The sequence below is a fragment of the Leucoraja erinacea genome, chromosome 31 (assembly GCF_028641065.1).
Source record: "Leucoraja erinacea ecotype New England chromosome 31, Leri_hhj_1, whole genome shotgun sequence".
Classification (NCBI taxonomy): domain Eukaryota; kingdom Metazoa; phylum Chordata; class Chondrichthyes; order Rajiformes; family Rajidae; genus Leucoraja; species Leucoraja erinaceus.
The window spans coordinates 16,621,508-16,646,818 of record NC_073407.1 but is presented as its reverse complement, the minus strand read 5'-3'; the positions used below and the strand labels follow the sequence as shown (position 1 = coordinate 16,646,818).

Below are 25,311 nucleotides of genomic sequence, written 5' to 3'. Positions count from 1 at the left end.
GGTTGGGAGTAAAAGGGAGATTAAAATAGCAGGTATGTGGGAGTTTGAAGCTGCCCTTGCACACTGAATGCGGGTGCTCTGCAAAGTGGTCAGTTGATTATTTTGTTTCTCCAGTGTAGGTCAGACCACATTATGAATGTCGAATGCAGGACACAAGATTGGAAAAAGTGCTTGTGTATTATTGTTTCACTGGGAAGGACAGTTTGGATTCCTGGATGGTAGGGAAGGAAGAGGTGAAATGGCAGGAAAGGATAGTGAAAGTGCATAGAATAGGAGGTGATTGGACTGAAGAATAGACCAGGGAAACTAAGTGATCAGTCCCTTTTTAAAAACTGAATGGGTAAGAGAAGGGAATGTGTCAAGTATGAAATATTGTGCAATGTGGCATAGGATACCTGCATAAGAGAAAGATTAATGTATGTGTGTCCATGAGTGAGATTGTGAGGTATTCTTTTCCACGCTGTGCACTCTGATTAGAGTTAACATAATGAAGACATTTAAAGCAGATGGTGCAGCTAGATTCACAATGAGTAATGTTTCCATGGTAACTGATGATGTGCGATTTGTCTCTGCATTAAAATGTTTCTTAAAGTAGCTCTGAAAAACATAAAGCACCTCACCCTTTGCTTGTGTAACACTTTAGTGATGCAGATTATTCTATTAGTGTTTTTAAACTATCCAGTTGATGGAAAACATGCTATCTATTTTGTATGTGGTATGATCACACAGAGCACCACTGGTATACTGGTCCCTGCTATGAATTGAAGGAGGTTTCTTTCGTCCTCTGCTGCTTTTTGTTAATGAACGCAATTCACTGATACTGCCAGCCTGGTTTCAAATGAAGACACGGCCAAGCCTGAATGGCATCCATCTTTCTACTTGTAGGCTTTTGAAGGGAATTGGGAAGGGAAATTAGCATTGTGCACTTATCAGTGGGTGTCCAACTTCTAACCTTATGATGCAAGGCCATTGGTGAATGCGGGGCTCTTGAGGAATTTTCAGTACTGGCCAGGAGCTAAAGTGATTGATTCTCCAGCAGGTATTGTGGTCCTTCCTGTTGTGATATGACGGCAGCTGATGCCGTCCTTTTCCTGATTCGTGTTGCTTTTGTTTTGGGGCTCTTGAATGTCACGTACAATTAAGGACCCACTTGATATTGAGGGTTGAGTAAGACTGGAATGAGGTTCTGGAGAAGTAGATACCAATTGGGTATCAACCCTGGAATAGGAGAGTCCTTACCTCTGATGGTTCTTGAGCTCACACCATCAGCTGACAATTAAGTTGGAAGGAGTTCAGTCTCAGGCCTGTTTAGTTCAAGGATGGGAGACTACGGGGGAATTGCAGGTGCAAGGAGTCTTGCTGCCTGGGCAACAGGTTCCTGTCCGAATAAGAATTCCAGTCCTGTGGAATACGCATTAAGAAAAAGTTACACAATAGCAGTGGCTTTGTCAAATGGGTAATGAACTACAGGTTGGACTGGTGTGTTTTGCATTTAGACATATTACATCATATGTGATATTTTCAGTCTAATTCCTCTAGCAGAATGGTTCTGAATGAGGTTTAACTATTCAAAGTTCAGTTTGGCTAGGCATTATAGAAAACTTGTAAACCAAGACGGAGACCCAGTGCACTGTACTCGAGTAGCAGGAGAAGAAGATAACGTAATCAATTTATGTACCCTGTGTCTCGCTGCATGTGCAGAAACAACATGGGATTTGATTTTGAACATTCCACTCAGTTAGTATTGGACCTGGATTCTGCCACAGATATAATTGATGTTGACAGGAGGTTGGAGATTCTGCTGAGAGTCCTGGAATGACCTGTCCTAACTCAAAACTGAACAAAGAATCATACTGGTGAGGTAAGGACCTGGCTCCAGTAAACCGCATACAGTACACAAGCACTGTGTTGAATGATAGGGTGATCACGGGCAGAATAGTGTGCTGCAGTGACAAAGGCTGGTGACAAATAATGCCAGCTGCTTGTCATGGCTGACTGGAAGTCAAATATAAAAAGTCAGAACAGATCTTGTTTGAAGCTGTATTTGTGATCGTCCTTCTTTTTACAATATACAAAAATGTACCAAAGACAACACATCTCACCAGACAAAAGACCATTGAGCAAATGGCAACTGCATACAAGTAACAAGTCAATATATTAGATCATATTCAACAGTAAGAAATTTACAATTCCACTCATCAATATAATGGCTGTACAATGAATAAATATTGGACCAAACAAGATTCAAGTGCTTTTTTGTACAAAACAAACTTTAAAAAAAAAATTAACGCTGTTCATTTGAAAATGAGTCCTATTATTTGCAAATAAAAAACAAATGTTTCTCATTAGCCAAGAATGGCTCAGATTATAACTGTACAATCCTGTCATTTCCAGCTTAACTATTCAGTAAGACAAAAGCACCCACCGTTGGCTGCACATCTCTGCATCGTGTCATACGTCATACGTCATTTGTCCTTGATCTGATTAGTGACATCCAGGAGAGAGATACTGGGATTGGAATTCCCCACAATATGTCATTGGTTACACTACGTTGAGAACAACCTCTAAAGTGGGGAGCTCTCCCTGCAGGATTCAGAGTCACTCATACTCAGACACAAGCAAAATCAAAGCTTTGTTCAGGATCAGTTCAGGATGGACCTTGTGTTTCACCGTGACTTTAGAGAATCGGCCAGCCACAGGGATATGTGTTCTGTAACTGAAAACCAACAACTTCTACATTTGATGATAGATTAGTGTTCTCTTTGCATTTTAATAGCCTGACATTCCAGGCAAAGCCAGTTGCTGTGCAAGGGCTGAAAGGCAATGGTTCAGTCTTCGTGTCGCAGTAGCTTACCCTTTGATCAGCTAGATGATGGAAATGCAGTTCCATCTTCTTACGTTCCCATCATTACTCTGGAAGGATTCCAGGAGACTTCACTGAATGCATGGTCTTCCTTGTACCATAACGAGGAAGGGCATTTAACCCTCCCCCACTCCTGAGGGAAAAGGATGGATCCAATGGCTGCCCTTCACCGTTCCTTCTCAACTCTGTAATCCATTCCAGTTTCATGTCTTTCAGTCTCAGGTAAAACTGAATGGATACTGGTTGTATGATACTTTCAGTAGTCTTAGTCGCAGAAAATATTGCACATTTATCGGTAACACTGATTTTTCACATATTGATATATATATATATATATATATATATAACATTGGGGTGAATCCAGTGAACACAGGCAACAGGTTCAGCTCGGAGGAGCTAGAAGATGCTTTTTGTGATCTTCAGTCCTTTCTGTTTCATTCTGGGCAGAGTTGAGCTTGAAACGTGTTTTGGTTTCCCTGGTTTTGAGTGTCCCCTTTTCTTCAGCATAAAGTCGTAGTTGACAGATGAGTTCATGGCGTAGAACACATTGGCATTGTCAGGGATTTTCAGCTCTGTTGTAGAAAGAGAAAGCAAACCCATAAGCTCCCAATTTATTCAACCCTCTCTGCACTTCATTTTCTTCCAAAATATACACTCTTGTGATACATGCTGACTTCTCACTTGGTGACCACTGTTCATGTGGCAGTGAGACGGGTTGGGTGTTGACCCTGTAGGCACAGAACAACCTGACTCCACGTTTCCAGTAAGAGTCACTGGTTTGCAAGTGGGAAGATAATCCAGGCTGAATATAGCCTACCCCAGCATGGAGGCGGCTAAAGTCAGTCATAAGGCTGAGTTCATGCAAGCTAACAGGCAGCATTGTTAGCGTGAGATTACATTATCTGTGTATGCTGCATTGGGTGGTTCTTCACTAAGGAAGCTGAATAACTCCGTCACTATAGCGTCTCCCAACCATCTCCACCTCATTGTTTACTTTTCAATTTCAATCATTTTAATCAAGGTGAAGGTTTCTCCCCACAGATGCTATTCGATCTGCTGGGTGTTTCGAGCATTTTCTGCATTTATTTAGTTTTTTCAACATCTGCAGCATTTTGCTTTTCTTCGAAGATAAGTGGCTGTTTGGCGCTAGTCTGACCTGTCAATCAGCAAATGGTCTGATGCCTTGACTTCCAACCATCCTATGCTGCCTGTGGGCACCGTGCAGGCTACACTTTCTGCCCAATTTCAAAGGACATATCATTCTTATGTGAAACACCCCACCTGGAACAGTCAGTGTTAGTAACCTAGACTGGAGATCACACTGGGACAGGGGGTAATGACCCTCACTAGAGCTCTCCTGGAATAGGGCAAGTGATCTTCACTGGAGTTCAGAACAAGGCGGCAGATCATTATCTGAATGTTGACAGATTAGGAAACGGGGAGGTGCAACGAGACCTGGGTGTCCTTGTAACATCAGTCACTGAAAGTAAGCATTCAAGTACAGCAGGCAGTGAAGAAAGAAAATGGCCCGTTGGCCTTCATAGCAAGAAGATTTGAGTACAGGAGCAAGGAGATCCTACTGCAGTTGTACAGGGCCCTGGTGAGACAACACCTGGAGTATTGTGTGCAGTTTTGGTCTCCTAATTTGAGGACGGGCATTCTTGCTATTGAGGGAGTGCAGCGTAGGTTCACCAGGTTAATTCCCAGATGGCAGCACTGACATGATGAAAGAATGGATCGACTGGGCTTATATTCACTGGAATTCAGAAGGATGAGAGGGCATCTTGTAGAAACATAAAATTCTTAAGGGATTGGACAGGCAAGATGCCGGAAAAATGTTCCTGATGTTAGGGGAGTCCAGAACCAGGGGTCACAGTTTAAGAATAAGGGGTAGGCCATTTAGGACTGAGATGGGGGGGAAAAACCTTTTCACCCAGAGAGTTGCGAATTTGTGGAATTCTCTTCTGCCGTGGAGGCCATTTCACTGGATGTTTTCAAGAGGGAGTTAGATATAGCTCTAACGGCTAAGGGAATCAAGGGATATGGGGAGAAGCAGGAACGGGGCACTGATTTTAGATGATCAGCCATGATCATATTGAATGGTGGAGCTGGTTGGAAGGACCGAAGAAGGGTCTCGACCCGAAACATACCCAACCCCTCTCTCCAAAGATGCTGCCTGTCCCGCTGACTTACTCCAGCTTTTTGTGTCTATTCTCTGTTTCTATGTTTCACTCTGGGACAGGGGGTAGTGACACTCACTGGAGCTCTCCTGGGACAGACTTAGTGACCTGCATGACTATGTTCAGCCTTCAGTACCCACACACCTACATAACACACATACCTTTGTCTTCAGCGATGATTTGCACCAGTTGGTAATCCTCAGGCCTGTCCCCATCCAAATTGTGTTTGGCCATGGCCTTTCGAATGACAACAGGCGTCTTATCTTGGCTTGTCACCTGGAACAGAATTTTAACCCTTTAAAAGACCAGGCTTTGGTATTTATTACCCTATTATCCTTTCAGTAGTTTAAAAATATTGACCACATCCTCATCTCCCCTCACCTGTATGTCTCTACACATTATCTCCCATCCTCTCCATAGGATATCTACACCCATTAAGAATACATGTTCACATGGGCTTGCATCTCATGTTGGCTCTTGGAGCAGTGGTAATTGAGATATATTGTCTTGGAGAAAGCACCACAACCAGAGCCACTTCCAAGTTGCAGCAACACTCATTAATTAGAGCCAAGGCAACACCAGGAACCGTGGATAATTTCCCTCCCCATTTCCTGGTGGCAGTGGCGTGGGGCTCAAAACGTAACCATGATAGTAGGGCAAGGCCAACTCTGGAATCTCAGTTAACTCAACCACGGCTGGTAATCCGAGTGCAAAACCAAGGCAGAAATTGTGACTTGACCAAGACTGAGGGAGACATCAATATAGATTTTATTTAAACAGTGGTCCTATCAACAATGCCTGAGGAATGCCACCATTCACCTCTCCCTGTGTCAAAAACAACAATTTACTACCACCCTCGATTGTCATAGTATAAATGTTGAGGCACAGCAATGAAACAGGCCCTTAACATAGAAAAATAGGTGCAGGAGTAGGCCATTCGGCCCTTCGAGCCTGCACCGCCATTCAATATGATCATGGCTGATCACCCAACTCAGTATCCTGTACCTGCCTTCTCTCCATACCCCCTGATCCCTTTAGCCACAAGGGCCACATCTAACTCCCTCTTAAATATAACCAATGAACTGGCCTCAACTACCTTATGTGGCAGAGAATTCCAGAGATTCACCACTCTCTGTGTGAAAAATGTTTTTCTCATCTTGGTCCTAAAAGATTTCCCCCTTATCCTTAAACTGTGACCCCTTGACCTGGCCCACTCGGTCCTCATTGTCCATGAAGCATCCATTGACATTAATCCCATTTTTATTATTTTCACCTTCCCATTAACAATGCACATTTTCTACCACTCATCCATCTGCTGCTACAGTCATTTTCACATGTCAACTAACCTACTGACCAGTATGTGTTTAGGATATGGGAGGAATCTGCAGAACCTGGAAGAAACCCACGCAGTCACAGAGAGTATATCTAAACTCCAAACAGACAGCAGCCAAGGTGAGGATCAAACCAAGGTCACTGGAGCTGTGAGACAGCAATTCAGCTTGCTGTGCTACTGTGCCACCTTAGCACATAGGAACCCTGCTCTCCTTCAAAATAGTAGTGCCAAGAATTTTCATATATGCCTTAGTGGGTGAGATAGTGGACGTGGAGTGAGTTTTAAAAAGATATGAACTCAGAGCAACAAACAAAATGTTGGAGGAATTCAGTGGGTTGAGCAGCATCTGTGGATGGAAAAGCATTGTTGCTTTGTTTGTTGCTCCAGGTTCCAGCACCAGCGGTCTCTTCTGTCTTGAAAGATACACACTTGTTGCCCAGAGGAATGTGAGGCAGTTTTGCTTAGACCAATCCAATGTTCGCCATCTCCTGCTCCCCATCTCACCCAAGACCCGAGCAATGAACTACAACAGATCGGCCCTAGTCCAAGAGCACGTGACACTCACCAAAATGCTCTTGTACATGTTCCCATTGTCGACGTCCAGACTGACCCGAATGATACAGCAGTCGTCCACCTGCTGGTTATAAAGTGGCAGAGATAGTGTGGAGTAGCTGGATATTCCAGAGACCGAGCGCTTGTGCGTCCTGGTGGACGTTATAGGTGTGGAGGAGACGGAGGATGAGGAGGCGCTGCTTGACCCAGAGCCGATTCCGGACGTGTCCAATGAGGACAGCGATGTTGATTCCCAGAACTAAAAGAAAATAAAATATGGGAAAAAAAAGGTTTACCATTGGGACAAGACTGGTACCACCAGTGCCCAGTCTGGCCCAGCTTGGAATGTTGTACCTGCCAGTTAAAAGCTGGTACTTCCAAAGTTCAGTAAAAAAAAACTAAAGGTGAGGTGCTGAGTCAGTTCTGAAGAGGTTTGCAGAGTACATCCTCTTGTAAGCCCAGCATTGCCACCATCACCCTCATGTGTTCCCAACACCAACACCAGCGCCAAGCTCAATTCACGTCTACCTACCTCACAACCACAAATTTCATTTGCACAGCACCTTCAATGCATCAAGATGCACTGGCATACAAAATGATTCTTTCATTCACAATATGGATGTTGAACAATAAGGTGATGAACAAGCATCTTACAAGTGGAAGGAGCAGGGGAATTTCCACACTGGGCGTCTTGGCGGCTGAAAGCCCTGTCACACACTATGAAGGGATTAACATCAGCAGTGCTCAAGAGGCTCAAATAGGAGGAACATAAATATCTCATTGGGTCGTGGGGCTGAGGAGATCACAATTGGTGAGGCCTAGGGTGAAGGTCTATAACAATATGACTTTTCCAAAGATATTATTTTGCTTAATAATGCAAGTGTGTGGAAAGTTGCGAATGTAGGATTCCTTTTTAAACCATGGGAGGGAATGTGGAACACTTTGGGCTTCAGGGACATCATGGAGTAAACATTCATCGGGGATCCAACAGGGATGTGTCAGGATGGGAAGATTCCCAACTCCAGGCTCTTTGAACAGCTCAACAAATCGTCTCTCCATCTCCCTACTCCAGAAGCCTGCCTTTGGCCAGTCAATATGCCCGCTAATGGCAGGTAATACCTTCCAGGGATAACCACAAGGTAAACAGACACACGGTGACTCTGGACTATCAATTAACTAGCCGTTCTTTGCTCAACTCCAGCATGTTTATAGCAAAGAGATAGAGCCGTTGAGTTGTATCTCCTGATAATTTGCAAGATTTTACTTTGGTCCGGGATATTAATTTTCCCATCCCGGGAGACTTCAGGATAATCTGGGAGATTTAGAAACCCCAGTGGTCGGGCGAGCCAACACTTTTAACTGGGGTTTGGGGTGGGGAGGAATGTGGAATGGATACATCTTGGGAGAGGAATGGAGAGAAGGCAGTGATCACCCTAGGGTTAGAATCTACAACTAGTCACAAACAGTTGAGCTCATTCTAGCACCTCTACTGCTGCCATCATAATTAGGGTGGGTCATACCCACTTCAGGCTTCTTTAGTGACAGACTGTTGCGTTACACAAGGCTCTCCATGGAGTCTAGGCTTGTCCCATTTTACTGGGCTAATGGGCTGATGACAGTCGGCCTCTGGCACTGGACATCAGAGTTAAAGAACAATTTGTTTTGTGTTTGCACAATCATTCCCTACCTTCTTCTCCTGGGAATCTGGTGACTCGGAGATGAAGCTGATGTTGATTTCTTCCACGTCAGAGTTGCTGGAGCCGGCAGATGTGACACTGACTGAGTCTCCTGCATCGCCACCGCCCAGGTAGGGCCCGTACTTGAGCTGCTCGCAGGATCGGGACTGGGCGCCTGTACATGGAGCATCTGCGCCTGGCGTACTCCTGCTGCAATCGTCGATGGGATGGAAGGAAGAAGGTGTTAACAAACTGGATAGTCCAATGATAGACCTCATGTTGGACTGAGCAGACACCTCATTGGGGTCATCAGCAGCCCCCATTACTCTCCCCACATTTTATTTCCATTGATATCTGTCCTGAGCTCAGCACATTGATGCAATGGTAAAGAAAATCTACCAACACCTCTACTTCCCTAGAACATTGATTTGGTATGTGAACGAATACTCTCTTGAACTTCAACAGGTGTGCGGTAGAGAGCTTACTGGCAGATAGCATGGCCTGATATGGTTATTAATTGATTGAATTGTTTAATATGTGTTATGAGTATTATGTTCACAGACTTGTTGTGCTGTTGCAAGTAAGGAATTCATTGTTCTGTTGTCGGTATGACAATTCAACACACTTGACTCTTGGCTATCAATGTCAATATGAATCAGGCTATCAACTCACTTCCAAGTCCAGAGTCAAGTGTGTTTAATTGTTATATGTACCGATAATGTTTCTACACGACCACCCAATGTGACAATCATGGCGGGGCACAGCAATGTAACCATTTTGGCCTTTCCCACCTTTGCTCAAGTGTCAAGAGCATTTAATTGTCATATGTACCTGAACAGAACAAAGAAACCCGTACTTGCAGCAGTATAACAGGCCTGTAAACACAGCACTCAATAGATAACATTAAAAAAACAAAGATGTTTAGTAACATAAAAATATTAGTGCGAATCAAAACAAAAGACTGGTCCCCAGTGCAAATCAAAACAGTTCATAGTTCAAAGTTTAGTTGTTTTTTGTTGCGTTCAACCATCCAATGGAAGAAGCTATTCCTGAACCTGGAGGTGATGGTTTTCAGACTCCTATACCTTCTTCCCGATGGCAGGAGTACAATGAGAGCGTGGCCAGTAGAGGATGTATTGTAATCATGTATAGTATGATTTGTCCAAATAGCATCCAGAACAAGCATTTCATTGTATCTCTGTGCACGTGACAATAAATAAGCAGAACTCAAACTAAACTTCTTCTATGTTATAAGAAAATATAATTATCCATGTCCAATAAGTAATTCCTTCCACAAGTCAAGTGAGTTTATTGTCATGTGTCCCTGATAGGACAATGAAATTCTTGCTTTGCTTCAGCACACAGAACATAGTAGGCATTTACTACAAAACAGATAAGTGTGTCCATATACCATAATATAAATATATACGCACATGAATAAATAAACTGATAAAGTGCAAATAATAGATAATGGGTTATTAATAATCAGAGTTTTGTCCAAGCCAGGTTTAATAGCCTGATGGCTGTGGGAAAGTAGTTATTCCTGAACCTGGTTGCAGTCTTCAGGCTTCTGTACTTTCTACCTGAAGGTAGCAGGGAGATGAGTGTGTGGCCAGGATGGTGTGGGTCTTTGATGATACTGCCAGCCTTTTTGAGGCAGCGACTGCGATAAATCCCCTCGATGGAAGGAAGGTCAGAGTCCTCCCTTAACCCAATGCTGAGGGAAGGTGTGAAGTGCTCCCACCATCCACACCTAACCTCCCACTTTCCATCTGCCAGGATGGACCTGCAGTAGAAACCTCCGTCTTGTCCTCCACCTAGCCCCAGTTCCCCAGGATTGCCCAGGCCAAATGTCACAATCCCCTCTCTACCTTTACATTCAATGTACATCTGTCTAACCACAGTGGCAAAGGACACTCACTCGCTCCACCGCTTGATGATGCCTGTGTTCTTCTTTGCCTTCAGAGTGTTGCTCGCAGATTCTGCCAGAGGCTCAATTTCACAGGACAGGTTGTAACTGGAATTATAAGAAGATTAAAACAGTTAACAAAATCAAGACAGGGCATGATTTTCCAGCACCTCTCCCCACTTAGCGTTCTTTATTCAAATCCCAGCCAGGTTTTCCCCAGTCACTGGCTCTCTGATCTCACTGGGATAGGGTAGTGTACTCGCACCACCTGCTCAGATAAAAACAGATCCATGTCCGTCATTGAGATTGATTTCACGAAAGCTTGTGTTGGGCAGGTGTGTCTGTGAAAGTGTGAGCCCCGAGCAGGGACATAGGCTCTTGCCCTGGCTCTCACCTCTCTGACAACACTGCCGACCGACCCATGCCCAACCCTTCAACAGCAGCACAAGAGTCCCCTCACCTTTCCGCCTCCGTCAGCCTCCCCACGCTGCGAAACCACTCCACAAACCGATGGTCCGGTGTAAATGAGTAGTTATTGCAGGCAGACTGCAGCAGCTTGATCTGGGCAATCACTTCGAACTCCTAGCAGAGAAAACATTTGCCAGTGTTAGTGGAGCTTGCAGAAAAATACACCCACATTTCCTGCCTTCCATAGCATACTGGTCCATTATATCAGTTCCAGTCCTCAGTATCCCATATGAACCATACAGAGGTGGCAACCAAAGCAGATGCCTGTGTACCACAACTCCCAATTCACATTGTGCGGTGGGCGTTCCAAATGCTGCCAGCAATGTTACAGTATTGTGTGTAATATGAACATCCCACCAAGGTCCAGTGAAATACAATGGCAGCTCCCATACTAACTATTAGCTTCTATCTGCTTCCAAATGGAGTGGCTATCAGCTTGTCTCTGAAGGCAAGCAGTAAGCCAAGCCTGTCAGTGGGCACACTGCCTTTACACAGAATCATTTATAAGACACATTAAAAAAAAAAGTTCATTGCCCAAATGCAAATGCCACTGGTCATGCCAGTATGTTGTGCCCATCCCCAACTGACCCATCGGCCATTGAATAAATGGTCCCTCGGGAATACCCTGTAACTGAATTAAAGCAACCCAGGTGCATTGGTGGGATTCAGTGTTGTTGCCGGGCCTCTGGACACAGGCCGAGTAATTTAAATGGGATAGAGGGGAGAGGTGGTGGGTTTTCAGCGCTAGGTGATATATGGCGGTCCAGCTGGGATTTGACCTCTCCCTGGGAGTCAGCACAGTGGCTCCTTCATGAGGAGCTCACGCTCCGAGCTGTGGAGGTAAATGTTCATTTATAAACCCATGGCCCTCAATAATGAAACAAGCCTGAAATGTCTTACCTTTCTCCTCTTTTCAAAGTTGATCAGACCGCCCTGTGAAGTGGAAAGGAACAGATTAATAACCTGAATGATTACATTTCCTCTCCCCACACACTCGCTCTCTCCCCTTCCCTCTTCTGGGGAGCAAGTAGAGGCATCAGACACTTGCTGGCATCGCACTGTACAACAGTACAAGGTCTACTGCGGTACACAAACTGGCACTGACCATTGCAGGTCCTGAAGGAACTGCTGGTGAGACTTGTGGATAATTACTTCACACGTTTAGCTGGCACATAAACAGAGGAGACACAAGGACCTGGAATCTTGTGGAGAACACAAAGTACTGGATTAACTCAGCAGGTCAGGCGGCATCCCTGGAGGACATGGTGTGAAGGGTCCACCTAAAACATCGCCTGTCCATGTCCTCCATAGACACTGCCTGCCCACTGAGTTATTTTACCACTTTGCGTTTGACATAAACAAAGATGTGGAAACATTTAACTACTTAGTTACTTACACCAGTGGAGAACACATTCGTCACCATATTCCAATATCACAAACCGTGTTTCCCCACACTAAACCCATTTGTTACATACATTGAATGCTCCATTTGTAAACAGATTCTAGGATAATTCTCACTTACGTCTAAATGATCTTTCACCGCAGTGTCCAACATAACCAGGTCAGTGAGAAAGGTTCCCAAGTAAGGGATTGTACCCTGCATGACACCCTGGAGAAACACAGAAGGCATTTGCATTACTGATTAAGGACAGCCATTAGAATAAATGACATGTGGCATCAAATAGATCTCTGTAGCAAACCTACCAACTCCTTTTGTTGCTGCTGCCTTTTCTGAGCCCGTTTTGGATTGAGGTCAAGTGTAGCAAACTTTGAGGTCCCTTCCTGGAATTCCAGAATATGAAAATAAAGGAGACATACACACAATGAGCACCTTACGAACAGGTCAAAGAATGCATGTGTGTTATTTAAACTTCAGTGTAAAATGGTATCATGTGCTAAACCTTGCCTTTCCAGTAGGTGGCAGCACCCATGCAAAACAAGGGTTTGGGATTTTAGATTCAGGTTAGTAATATACACAAAGAAATTCCTCATTCACATAGAGTGCATGGTGTACATGATAATAATAGATAACAATAAATACAATGAAGGATGCAAAACAGCAGAGGTGTCTAAAGTTGTAGTGCTATTTGAAGTAGCGGAGAAAAAATACTAAAGTAAATTATGGAATAATCAAATATTCTAAAAAAAGTCTAAAAACAGGGTCTCTACCCCAAACGTCACCCATTCCTTCTCTCCAGAGATGCTGCTTCACCCACTGAATTGCTCCAGCATTTTGTGTCTACCTATGGAATAATCAAGTTGAGTTTAAGAGGACATCACGCAGCACCTCTGGGAAGGGGGTGTGAAGAAGTGATTGGTTCATGAGTCTGAAAGCTGTGGGGATGAAGCTGTCCTTAAATCTGGGCTTTCAAGCTCCTGTTACTTCTCTCAAAAGGTAGAAGAGAGAAAAGCCGGGGTGACAGACGTGATTGGTGAGGCTCAGCCTTCCTGAGGCATCACACCGTGAAGATGGAAGGAAGAAAGAAAAGACAAGTCTGCGATGGACTGTGCCATGTTTACGTCCTCTGCAGGTTCAGGTGATCAAGAGCTGAGCAGCTGCCACAACAGGCTGTGATGCATCTTGCCAGAATACTTTAAAGAGAGCGAACAAGCTCAGGACATTGAGACATGCTAAGATTCTTTTTCTGAAGTGGGTCATTGGAGTACAATTGTACAAAACACAATCCTACAAACCTGCTAATGACCAGCCGGTTTTTGTTGGTGGTGTTGAGCGAGGGCTGGATATTGCTTGGGGCCACTAGAGATAACTTCTCTATGGAGGGTGAAGCAACGCTTCAGTTTTGCCCATTTATTTTGTTTCTCGTCCTTCAGATGCTGCCTGACTTCATGTTTCCAGCGTTTTCTGCAGCCTCAACCTTGGATTCTGTTCATCTCTATTCTACCCATTGGCTGGCCTCCTCCATCCTGATTGAAAATGGTTTCCCTTCCAGTGCTGCTCAAAGAGTGCCAGGGCGGTTCCAAGTGATTCACTCACCCAGTGATTCAGACACGGCAGCTGAACAACCCACACTATGAAGACATTGCAAGTTACTGTAAGAGAAGCTAATTAAGAGCGATGATTGTGGGTTGCCGGGGGTAGAACGGAAACTAAGAGCCGGTCACGGACTGTTTCTAAAGAGTACTGTGGTGACAACTTTCCCCTAGTCAAGTCACTGTGGGTTCGCCACACATTGGCCTCGGGTGGAAACTCTCCTGCTGCTGGCAAAAGTCATTTCAAATCTTATTGACTGACCTATCAGCTTGGTGAAGAAAGCAGTGTCTTCTGCAAGAACACAGTGACTGGTCTGTAAAAGCAGTTATTTACAGATTATACATACAACCACATCCTGCCATCATTGCATCTACTTCATGCCTAAAAACGTTGCCCCCACTGTTGCTTCCCAGAATGTGCACTTTAACCACACACTGCAGATCTTATACAATAGCTTCACCGAGCAGCTTTGATAAGGCTTTCTGCAAGTTACTATTGGTGTTAAAAGTGCAGAATGCTCTTATTATTCTTTTTCTATCAGTTGCTTTCGCTTTAAGCCTTGTTAAGTTCAACAACAATGAGGGCTTGTTTTTCCATTGTGCCTTTCACAACAACCTCCCAAACTTCCTCGCAACAGAATGGCTCAAAGAGGCACATTTCGTGGAGGGGAGAGAGGTGGAGAGGATCAGAGAGAGAGAAATGCAAAGGTTGAGGCCTGCACAGCCCACAATAGTGGAGGCTCGAGCTGGAATTTGGGAAGAGTATTTTGGGAGCCTGTATTTTGTAGAGGTCGGGCCGTAGAAGGATATGAGTATAGGCAGTTGGCCTCAAAAAAATACCTTCACATGCCTCGGACTGTTTCAACAGACAGTAAAATAAAGAGGGATGATAAAAACAGACATTGCTGAAAGCACTCAGCGGGTCAGGCAGCAGTTGTGGAAAGAGAACGAGAGTTCGTGTTTCAAAGCCCTGTCCCACTGTACGAGTTCATTCAAGAGCGCTCCCGACTTTAAAAAAAAAAATCAAACTTGTGGTAAGCACGTAGAATGAACGTAGCGGGTACGTCGGAGCTCGGGGACGTCTCTTAGCGACTCGTAACGCTAACGGCAGGTACTCGGGAAACGCGGTAAGCTCGGGAAGACTCGTGAAGATTTTTCAACGAGCGGCCATTACCATAAATCTCCGAGTTCGAATCATTGGAAACTCGGCAGATCTGTTAAACGTACTTGTACAGTGGGACAGGCTTTTAGGAGCGAGACTCTTCATCAGCATTGATCTGAAAAATTAACTCTTGTTTTTCTATCCACAGAAGACGCCTGATCTGCTGAGTGCTTCCATCAATGTCTGTTTTCATTTCTAATTTCCAGCATCTGATGTTGTTTTTGATTATCTTAACAAACAGTGATCTAAATTGGGTACTCGTGACTTCTGTGTAGATGATTCAATCTCTAAGGACAGTGAGAATAAATATTTGCTTGAATTGATTAACAAACTGCCTACACATCACACCATAGTGACATGGACATGCAGATTCACCAGTGGAATAACAAACCAACAAATACAAGGATATTTCCACAATGTTTTGCCTGATTTAAACAGAATAATATCCAGTAACTCCCATTTTCTTTTTGCATACTGGGAGCTTTTCCGGGGATCTGACCTTGAGATCATTCAGGTCACAGGCTCCCACTGGCGAGAGCGGTTTCACGCCACACGCTGACACTGGGTGCATAACTTCATGTATTACCAGAGACGTCCGCTGGAATCAGAAAGATCCCATGTCTGATTTGCCAAATTTCTTACACCAAGGACCCCTTCCATCATTCAGTATTACAAACTGCTTGTTCGACTTCTTACTATTTATAACGCTGGAGCCCAGAACCCCTGCCAACAAACTAACCAGCAGGTGTGAGCAGGTATGGATTACCCAGGCACAATTATAAATGACTTATTGTTGAGAGTCCTTGAGCAAAGTCCAATTCAGAAAGGCTCATTAGTGTTTTAAACAACCGTCTCTTCAGTTCATAAAGAATACCTGAATATAATTGTATTGAAAGCACAAGCTTTAAACCACAACAATGCATTTCTTTTTTTTTTAAGTGTTCTGTGTTAACAATCCCCCAAACACTACTATCTTCAATAATAAAAAACTCTAAGTGGAAAGTTGATGGCGCAGAATTAAAGGCAATGATATACCAGAGGGATCCTGATTCAGTGCATGGTGCATAAGACAAATGATCAGACAGTTGATGGGGATGCCTTAAATTTAGTAGTTTCACTTAACGATCACCCGTACACTAGTTCTATGTTATCTCTCTGCCACAGAAGGTAGTTGAGGCCAGTTTATTGGCTATATTTAAGGGGGAGTTAGATGTGGCCCTTGTGGCTAAAGGGATCAGGGGGTATGGAGAGAAGGCAGGTACGGGATACTGAGTTGGATGATCAGCCGTGATCATATTGAATGGCGGTGCAGGCTCGAAGGGCCGAATGGCCTACTCCTGCACCTATTTTCTACGTTTCTATGTTTCTATCCCCTTTTTGTATTTTACATGCCAAGGCAATTTACAGAGGCCAATTGACCTACAAACCTGTGGGAGGAAACCACAGCACCCAGAGAAAACCCTCATAGTCACAGGGAGAAAGTATAAACTCCATGCAGACAGCACCTATAGTCAAGATTGAACCCGGGTGTCTGGCGCTGTGAGGCAGCAGCTCTATCATTGTGCCGCTCATTGATCTTATTGGGCCCGGGATGGGGAGTAGAGCAGGTCATTCAGGATTGGCATGTCCTATCTCTGTTCAGCCATGCTGGGAGGCAAAAGAGTGTGGACACTAATCAAGTCCAGGCAGTGATCTTCCACTTGTGTGGGTTTACGGTTGGGTGAACATTCACTGGGTAACAGGATCCCACTAAGATTGGGAAAGAGAACCCTTATGCCCCTGTCCCACTTAGGAAACCTGAACGGAAACCTCTGTAGACTTTGCGCCCTGCCCAAGGAGCTGTTCCCGGAGTTTGCAGGTGGTTGCAGGTAGTGGAAGCAGGTAGGGAGACTGACAAAAACCTCCGGGAACCGCACGGAAACCTTGGGAGGGGCGCAAAGTCCCCAGAGGTTTCCGTTCAGGTTTCCTAAGTGGGACAGAAGCATTATAGTTTATTAGAAAGACAGTGAACTCTTACCTTGATGAGCAGTTCACGGCTCAGGGAATGGTTATTGTCATCAGAGAAGATTTCGGACAGTTCTTGGAATATCCGAATGTTCTCTCTGCAAAATTCCAAACGGACATAACATGTTAGAAGCAGTGCAACACAATTTGCTATTCACAGGAAAACTGATAACTATAGCATATTGAACAACTCCCTTCAATTAGACAGTCAAATTCCTATTCAGAGCAGAACAGGAGAAACTGGAAATTGAAGCGAGAATTGATTTGTGCACAATTCCAGGAAACCTAATCTGCAAGGTCTTGCTTCCAGAGTACACGTTGTACGTGTTACTGAGGAGCAGGCGCGGGCGGGACAATATCCATCCTGTTCACTACATAGAATAGTTTACATCCAAGCACAGCTGGAAATTGTCACAGTGTAACATGTATTTCCAATCCTTGCTGTGCAGGACTGCAGACACCAGGTTATGTACCTCAACATCATCTTGCCCATTCATTTGGTATCTGGTGTCTGTGAAACAACACTGCAATTCTCCATTCGCTAAATTTAAATCACTGGCTAGTCCACCAGCTTCACCAATTTTCATGACATATATTGAAATGTACAAACTATCTCCTTATCCTACACCAACCTTTGAAGGGTAGGGTTTTGGCAACAATGTGAGCCACACCACAAGCACCTGTCAGGAAACTAGAACTGTACCAGCTGGATTCAGGATGGTCGAACCCCAAACAGATTTTCCTTATTTACTATTCTCAAATATCATGCTGTAAAATGCACGTGTAGTAATTATACATGAATACACCACGATTTAACATAAACTACATTGGCGGAGCTGGTGGAACTGATGTAGAGACCCTGGGACCCAGGTTCGATCCTGACCTCGGGCGCTGTCTGTGTGGCATTTGAATGTACACCGTGAGCAGATGGGTTTCCTCTGGATGCTCCAGTTTCTTCCCATATCCCATAGGCAACCGGGTTTGTTGGTTGATCGGCCTCTGTGAATTGCCCCTAGTATGTGGGAAGTCGATGAGTAAATGGGATAACATAGAACATGTGAGAACTGGTTGTGTGAATGGGGGCCGATGGTTGCTACTGTATATCTCTGTAAAGTAAACTCAGTGGGCCAGATCGGCCATGTTTCCATGAGCTACTGCCATATATGATCTGGCTGATCAAACTCTGAATCCCGTAAAGTAGCTCCTTACCCTCTGTCCCCTTTCCGTGGAAAACTGGTCAAAGTAATTGGCCAAATACCCCTGAGAGCCAATTCACCACTGCTAAATCTCTTAAGCTGGACCCCTTGTTGGACTTCCCCATTCTTCCATAGTAAGTAGCCTCTGTCCTTTTCGTGGAGATGGCAAAGTAATTCCAAATGATGCCAACTGCTAAATCTCTTGCTGGGTTAATTTCCATAGAAGGCCTCTAGATGGCAGTAAATTGGAAGGCCCTCTAGACAGCACTAAATTGGAAGGCCTCACATTCATTCTCTGGTCACTGCTGTGTTTGCTGAGAGGTGAGAGATGGACACAACCATTCTGGGTTGAGGGCAGGTCACCATTGCATAGGGTCGAGGCCTAGATATGAAGCTCCATAAGGAAACGGACTGCTCAGGTCACACACAGAGAGAATTGCAAATTAGGCAAGGAATGGGGAGAATATCACTCAATAACCACAAGTTGCATTAACACAGCACCTTTTAAACATGAAACATCTCCATGCACTTTACGTGAACTTCACAGACATGACTTTAAAGCTTATGAAAAGCTATTGAGGCAAATGCTAAGTGACCCAGTTGTTGCGGCAGACTTATTGAGGATCTGAAAGGATAAAAGAGAGGGGTTTAGGAGGGAGTTCCAGGGCTTAGCATCGAAACAACTGAAGAAATGCCAGTCAAAGGGGAAGTGGTTAACCTGGAGCTCAGGAGGACAGAGATGAAGGAACACAGATCTTTATCTGCGCTCGACTGCAGATAGTTATTGTGTGGTGTTACCACGTGGGATCTAAAAATAAGGATCAGGACTTTTAAATAGATCCAGTCAATGAAAATGGGAATGCTGAATGATTGGGAGATGGCTGGAGGTCTGAGCATAATATTACAGAGGGGAAAGATAGGAAATCAAGCAAGAGAATCAAAGATTAGAGGCAACAAACTACGAATGAGTTTTCAGCAATAAATGACGTTGAATCCACATCCAAAGAGGAATTAGCACCTTTTTTTAACATAATAAAGGATTGAAAAATTGTGCTTTATCCTGGTCTTACCTTGATACCTCATCCCAGCTTTTCTTGAGTCTGTGGACAGAGTTGCATTGTAGAGCAGAGAGGATGGCTCGTAGCGAGGAGAAATTTTTGAAGATTCTGCACTCCTGTGACAAAGGGAAGGAAAGATTGAAGATGGGTCATAAAAGGAATATTTTCTTTTCAACACAGAAGTCTTGTATGTGGACATTTGCCCTTGCTTGATTATTCTGAACACTCATGGTTAATAACAATGGTTGCTGTGCTTCCAAACTTTAAATCAGAGTGATTAAGAGGCCACAGCTTGTGACTGAGAGTCACAGAGAGATTTCCATTCCTTATTGTTCGTTTTTTCACACAATATCCCATTGTACGTCCTCACCCCAGCAGCTCAGTAGGGAAAAGCATTCAACTCCTAGTGGAGTCATCAAACCACCTGGCCTGGCTATGTCAGCCCTTTACTCACTCACTCAGGGAGCTAGTGGATTAGGATTACGTTTATTATTTTCATGTGCACCGAGATACAGTGAAAAGCTATGTTTTCCAAGCAGATCTGGTATACTATATATAAACACAATCAAGTTAAAGCCAAGTCACTAGATAATGCAATGGGGAAGTTACAAATTGCAGAATATAGTGGCGCATCGGTTCCATAGTGTTTATTATAGACAATAGTCAATAGGTGCAGGAGTAGGCCATTTGGCCCTTTGAGCCAGCACCACCGCCATTCAATGTGATCATGGCTGATCATCCCCAATCAGTACCCCATTCCGGCCTTCTCCCCATATCCCCCGACTCCGCTATTTTTAAGAGCCCTATTTAGCTCTCTCTTGAAAGCATCCACAGAACCTGCCTCCAACCCCCTCTGAGGCAGAGAATTCCACAGACTCATCACTCTCTGTGAGAAGAGTGTTTCCTCGTCTCCGTTCTAAATGGCTTACTCCTTATTCTTAAACTGTGGCCCCTGGTTCTGGACTCCCCCAACATGTTTCCTGCCTGTAGCGTGTCCAAGCCCTTAACAATCTTATGAGGGAAGTTAATTGAAAAGTGGAAAGTGCTGGTGGCGTTGGGTGTGTAGAATAAGGTATGGGCAGCACAATGGAGATGGGGTTTCACGAGGTTAAAGCTCCAGGAACATCTCCAACCACAGTTGGCAACTTAAGCTCTGGGCTGTAACGGAGATTCGGTGACTTATCCAGATATTGCCATATAACCATATAACAATTACAGCACGGAAACAGGCCATCTCGGCCCTACAAGTCCGTGCCGAACATGTTCACTGACTCCTCTTAGACTGGGACTCCACGGTTTGGGATGGTCATAAATGCCTTTCCAATACAATCATGGTGCTTAGAAATATCTCTCATACACCTGCCTCACTTCTAACTTACCCTGGCCACATCAATCCATCGCTCTATGATCTTGGCTCTGTGTTGAGGCTTCAACGTCTTGTCACTCAAACAGGTTGCAATGACACAGTTGGTGACCCGGTTAAACTGTGTGACGGTGGCACGTATTGTTGGTGCCACATGTTCCTTCCCCTTCTTATCCCTCTGGGACCAGATGCTTCCCAGGCAGTGATATGGAACTACTTTCTTGAACAACTCCTGCACAAAAGAAATACAAACTCATAACCTGAACATCCAGAAAACAGACCAATCATAGAAAATCAACAATCCTCTGTACGTTAATTTATTTGAATAATTGTGAATTTCAGTGCATTCTAGAGGGGCGGACTAGTCTACATGTGTCCAATGAAAGTGATCAAATTCATGCCCCAGGGTACAGTTGGCATGAATGTGACAAATTCATGCCCCAGGGTACAGTTGGTTGGCATGAATGTGACAATGCATATCTCCCTCTAAACTGGGAAATCTTACAGGGCCACCACAACCAAGCGTGCTCCATGAACTAGCCCACCCTAGGGAGCTCAAAATTGTCAGATATTCAACCTTTGTATCCCTCTGCCTGCTTAAATACAACGTGAAAATATTCATTCAGCTGGGTAAGTTGGCGCTATAGAAACTTAACAACATTGAATCTAATCCACAAAGTGCAACGGAGAAAACTACCTAGTGTTGGAAGAAGATAGACAAAATTGCTGGAGAAACTCAGCAGGTGCAGCAGCATCTATGCAGCAAAGGAAATAGGCAATGTTTCGGGCCAAAACCCTTCTTCAGTCAGAAGAAGGGTTTCGGCCCGAAACGTTGCCTATTTCCTTCGCTCCAGAGATACTGCTGCACCCGTTGAGTTTCTCCAGCACTTTTGTCTACCTTCGATTTTCCAGCATCTGCAATTCCTTCTTAAACAAAGTGTTGGAAGAACTCAGTGGGTCAGGCAGGATCTGAGGAGGGAATGGATAGACGACATTTTGGGTCGGGCCCTCAGATGCTGCCTGAGTTCCTCCAGCACCTTGTGTCTCCAAAGAGAGAAACGCAGTACACTATAAATTAATTTAAAGTTCAAGCCAATAGTTCCTCCGAGGCACAGGAATGGGAGATGATTTCTCATTGCCAATCAACGAATCATCTCTGTGCTTTCACAGTCGGGTAAGCGACAAGCCTCATGTCCACTCACCGCGTCCATTAAGGTGAACTGTTCGGCCACCACATTGGCAACAAAGGAGAGGAAGTCAGGCTTTGGCTCTTCAAAACCGTTCTCCTCAACCATCGTGAAGGTACAGCTACGGTGATCTGCCGCTGTGAACACAACACAAGATATAGTCAACATTCATCAGCTATCCACTACACCGTCAGGTCAGGAGTGACAGGTTAGGTTGTCAACTGTCTCTTACTAGTCCAATCTGTTCACCACTGACAGCTATGTCTTCAACTGTCTGTCCCGAGAATTCACTTCCCTTTTGCCTCTCCCAATTTCTCCTTCTTTAAAGTACTCTTTGAAAAACATCTCTTCTCGTTTAGTTTAGAGATAAAGCATGGAAACAGGTCATTCAGCCCAAGTCCACGCTGACCAGGCACGGAAATCGCTATCAAAACATGCGGGGGGACACAATTTCTTGGCGCCCACTCGCGTGCATGCGCGCACACACACACACATACACGCGAGACTTCGGCCGTGGCCCCTGTGGACAGTAACATCGGGAGTTGACCTGGTCGGTGACTGACTCCGAACTCCAGCAACAGCAGCTTAGTCCGCCCTGAATCGTGGGACTTGAACCGGCCCGTTCGCGGGGCCTTTCATCGGCCGACGGGGGCTTCATCATGCGTGAGCCTCGATGCAGCAGTTTCATTTTAAGCCGCGCCGGTCACTGAAAGGCCCTGCAAATGGGTCAATTCAGCCCTTAGAAAGCGTTTGATAAAGTCCGGGTTACAAAACATGGGGCGGGTGGGGGGATCGTCCCACACCTCTCCATACACACTCGGAGCAATTTCACAGAGTCCAATCAACCTACAACCCCACAATTCTTTGGGATGTGGGCGGAAAGCCACGAGGTCACAGGGAGAATGTGCAAACTCCACATAGACAGCACCCAAGGTCAGGATCGAACCCGGGCCTTTGGCTGTGAGGCAGTGGCTCTACTAGCTTCACTACCGTTCCACCTGGACGTGGCCTTAAAATCTTATTTATCTGCTGAAAATGTTGGAAATTCCTTGTAGATCAGACGGAAAAACAGAGTTAACATTTATAGTCGATTTTTATGGAAAACCATCAACCTGAAATATAAGCACTTTATCTAACTCCAAAAATGCTACCAGACCTGCTGAGTGTCTAGCATTTTTTCTTTTAGGATTTCACAATATTATAGTTTTTTGATTCAAATCTCTTTGCCTTGCACAGTCCCATGAGTTTGATAACATTCTTGGGATGTTGAAAGCAATCGGTAAACATGAGTTGCAGTTATTCAACTTTTTAGAAACCATTGCAAGCAAAATAATTGGAAACAGACTGGGCAGGCAATAACTGCTGCCACAGAACACATGGATATATGGTGTTCAGCACATTGCAAGCAGCGTGTTGCTGGATTCGCAGAAACACACAATAGCCGGGACGAGAACATTGTGGAGATTATTTACATACACAGAAGCAATAACATATCTTTTGTTCTTGTCTGTATTTCTAGCTTCACTCCATCTCTCATGTTGCATATTTCCTCGTGACATTGACTGTTTGGCCTGTTAACTCTTTGCTGCTTTCAAAGTAATCCCATCAATTGCAGTATCTAAATTATTCCCGCTCACGCGCCCATCAGCTACACTGTTAGATCCAGTTGGGGTAGTTTAAGGTGCCTAATGAATCTACCAACCAGCAAGTGTCTGAATGGGGAAGGAAACCAGAGCACCTGGAGTAAACCCACTTGGAGAAGATGCAAACACCATCGTCAACACCAAAGGTCTATATCGATCCAGGATTACTGAAGTTGCACCAAACCCCACAGAGTCTCCTCCCTGTAACCCTCTTTATCATTGTGAGGGTGAGTGGTGGTGGTGGTGGTGGTCGCCAACAGCCATCTTATACCCACTGCCAGGAAGTAATATTACAAGTGAGAGACTAAGTATAGAAGCTGGGATGTAATGTTAAAATTGTACAAGGCATTGGTGAGACCAAATCTGGAGTATGGGGTACAATTTTGGTTGCCCAATTATAGGAAGGATGTCAACAAAATAGAGAGAGTACAGAGGAGATTTACTAGAATGTTGCCTGGGTTTCAACAACTAAGTTACAGAGATAGGTTGAATAAGTCAGGTCTTTATTCTCTGGAGCGCAGAAGGTTAAGGGGGGACCTGATAGAGGTCTTTAAAATGATGAGAGGGATAGACAGAGTTGATGTGGACAAGCTTTTCCCTTTGAGAATAGGGAAGATTCAAACAAGAGGACATGACTTCAGAATTAAGGGACAGAAGTTTAGGGGTGATATGAGGGGGAACTTCTTTACGCAGAGAGTGGTAGCGGTGTGGAATGAGCTTCCAGTGGAAGTGGTGGAGGCAGGTTCATTGGTATCATTTAAAAATAAATTGGATAGGCATATGGATGAGAAGGGAATGGAGGGTTATGGTATGAGTGCAGGCAGGTGGGACTAAGGGGAAAAAAATGTGTTCGGCATGGACTTGTAGGGCCGAGATGGCCTGTTTCCGTGCTGTAATTGTTATATGGTTATATGGTTATATAAGTGCCAGGAGAAAGTGAACGTGTTGTGGCCCCTTTCTCTTGAAAGGTGCAGACAGTGAAGGTGTGCGGGGTGGTGTTTGGGGGTGTGGGCATGGTGCTGCAAGAACCTACCTTGAACAAGGTCCAGCTCTTTGTGCCTTTGGAATGAGCCAAGAAGGACATGAGCACGGCGTTGCAGATCCGAACCTGGAAACATCTGATGGATGTAAGTGTAGAGATGCTTCAAGCAGGAATAATCCGGTGGCTTCCTGAAATCTTCAGAATACTGATCGAGCCAGGCTCCAAGAATGTTTGAAATGGTACTGGAAGACGAATACAAAAAACATGTGAACACCTGGCGATGAATGACCAATGCTTTATGACAAACAGCAAACGGCTGTATTACCATGGCTCGTTGGCTGGCTGAAGGGCATATTTCGTGCCGTACAGCTCAATGACTATGATTCATTGACAGGTAAAAATCCTGCCCCTCTTACCTATCCCAACTCATGCCTGGCTCCTTCACACTAAAGGGTTGACTATTAATTGCCTTCTGAAATAGTCATGCGACCATCTTGGTTCAGGGTGAAATGAGCGATGCAGAAAGAAATGCTGCCTTAGCCTCGCGAATAAATAATAAACATTTCCATGGATAGCCGAGCACTGGCTGTAGAGGGTAAAGGAAGTTTGTCTACCTCATCTCCCCCACTGACTAACCTGGCTTGCATGGGAATTCATTCCTTACAACCTCCAGAGGTAGGTATAGAATTTTTTCCCCATACCAAAGAAAAACAAAGCCCCATCGTCAGAGCATCTGTTTATGTA

General features: G+C 44.6%; 1 protein-coding gene across 4 annotated transcripts in view; it reads right to left on the bottom strand.

Moving 5' to 3' along the window:
• Positions 1–2,026: 2,026 nt before the first annotated feature.
• Positions 2,027–25,311, bottom strand: part of LOC129711996 (ral guanine nucleotide dissociation stimulator-like) — a 121,771-nt gene continuing 98,486 nt past the window's right edge. For 3 of the 4 annotated variants that reach the window (XM_055660106.1, XM_055660105.1, XM_055660104.1), the window contains exons 5-18: positions 24,619–24,809; positions 21,958–22,079; positions 20,772–20,987; positions 19,405–19,508; positions 17,152–17,236; positions 12,686–12,763; positions 12,504–12,590; positions 11,882–11,914; positions 10,974–11,095; positions 10,526–10,621; positions 8,616–8,814; positions 6,942–7,187; positions 5,205–5,319; positions 2,027–3,435 (exon numbers count right to left, since the gene is read on the bottom strand). In XM_055660106.1, coding sequence (XP_055516081.1) covers positions 3,260–3,435; positions 5,205–5,319; positions 6,942–7,187; positions 8,616–8,814; positions 10,526–10,621; positions 10,974–11,095; positions 11,882–11,914; positions 12,504–12,590; positions 12,686–12,763; positions 17,152–17,236; positions 19,405–19,508; positions 20,772–20,987; positions 21,958–22,079; positions 24,619–24,809 — 1,870 coding nt within the window. In that variant the 3' untranslated portion in view covers positions 2,027–3,259. The remainder of the gene's footprint in view (positions 3,436–5,204; positions 5,320–6,941; positions 7,188–8,615; positions 8,815–10,525; positions 10,622–10,973; positions 11,096–11,881; positions 11,915–12,503; positions 12,591–12,685; positions 12,764–17,151; positions 17,237–19,404; positions 19,509–20,771; positions 20,988–21,957; positions 22,080–24,618; positions 24,810–25,311) is intronic. The other variant, XM_055660107.1, reaches the window with a different exon arrangement.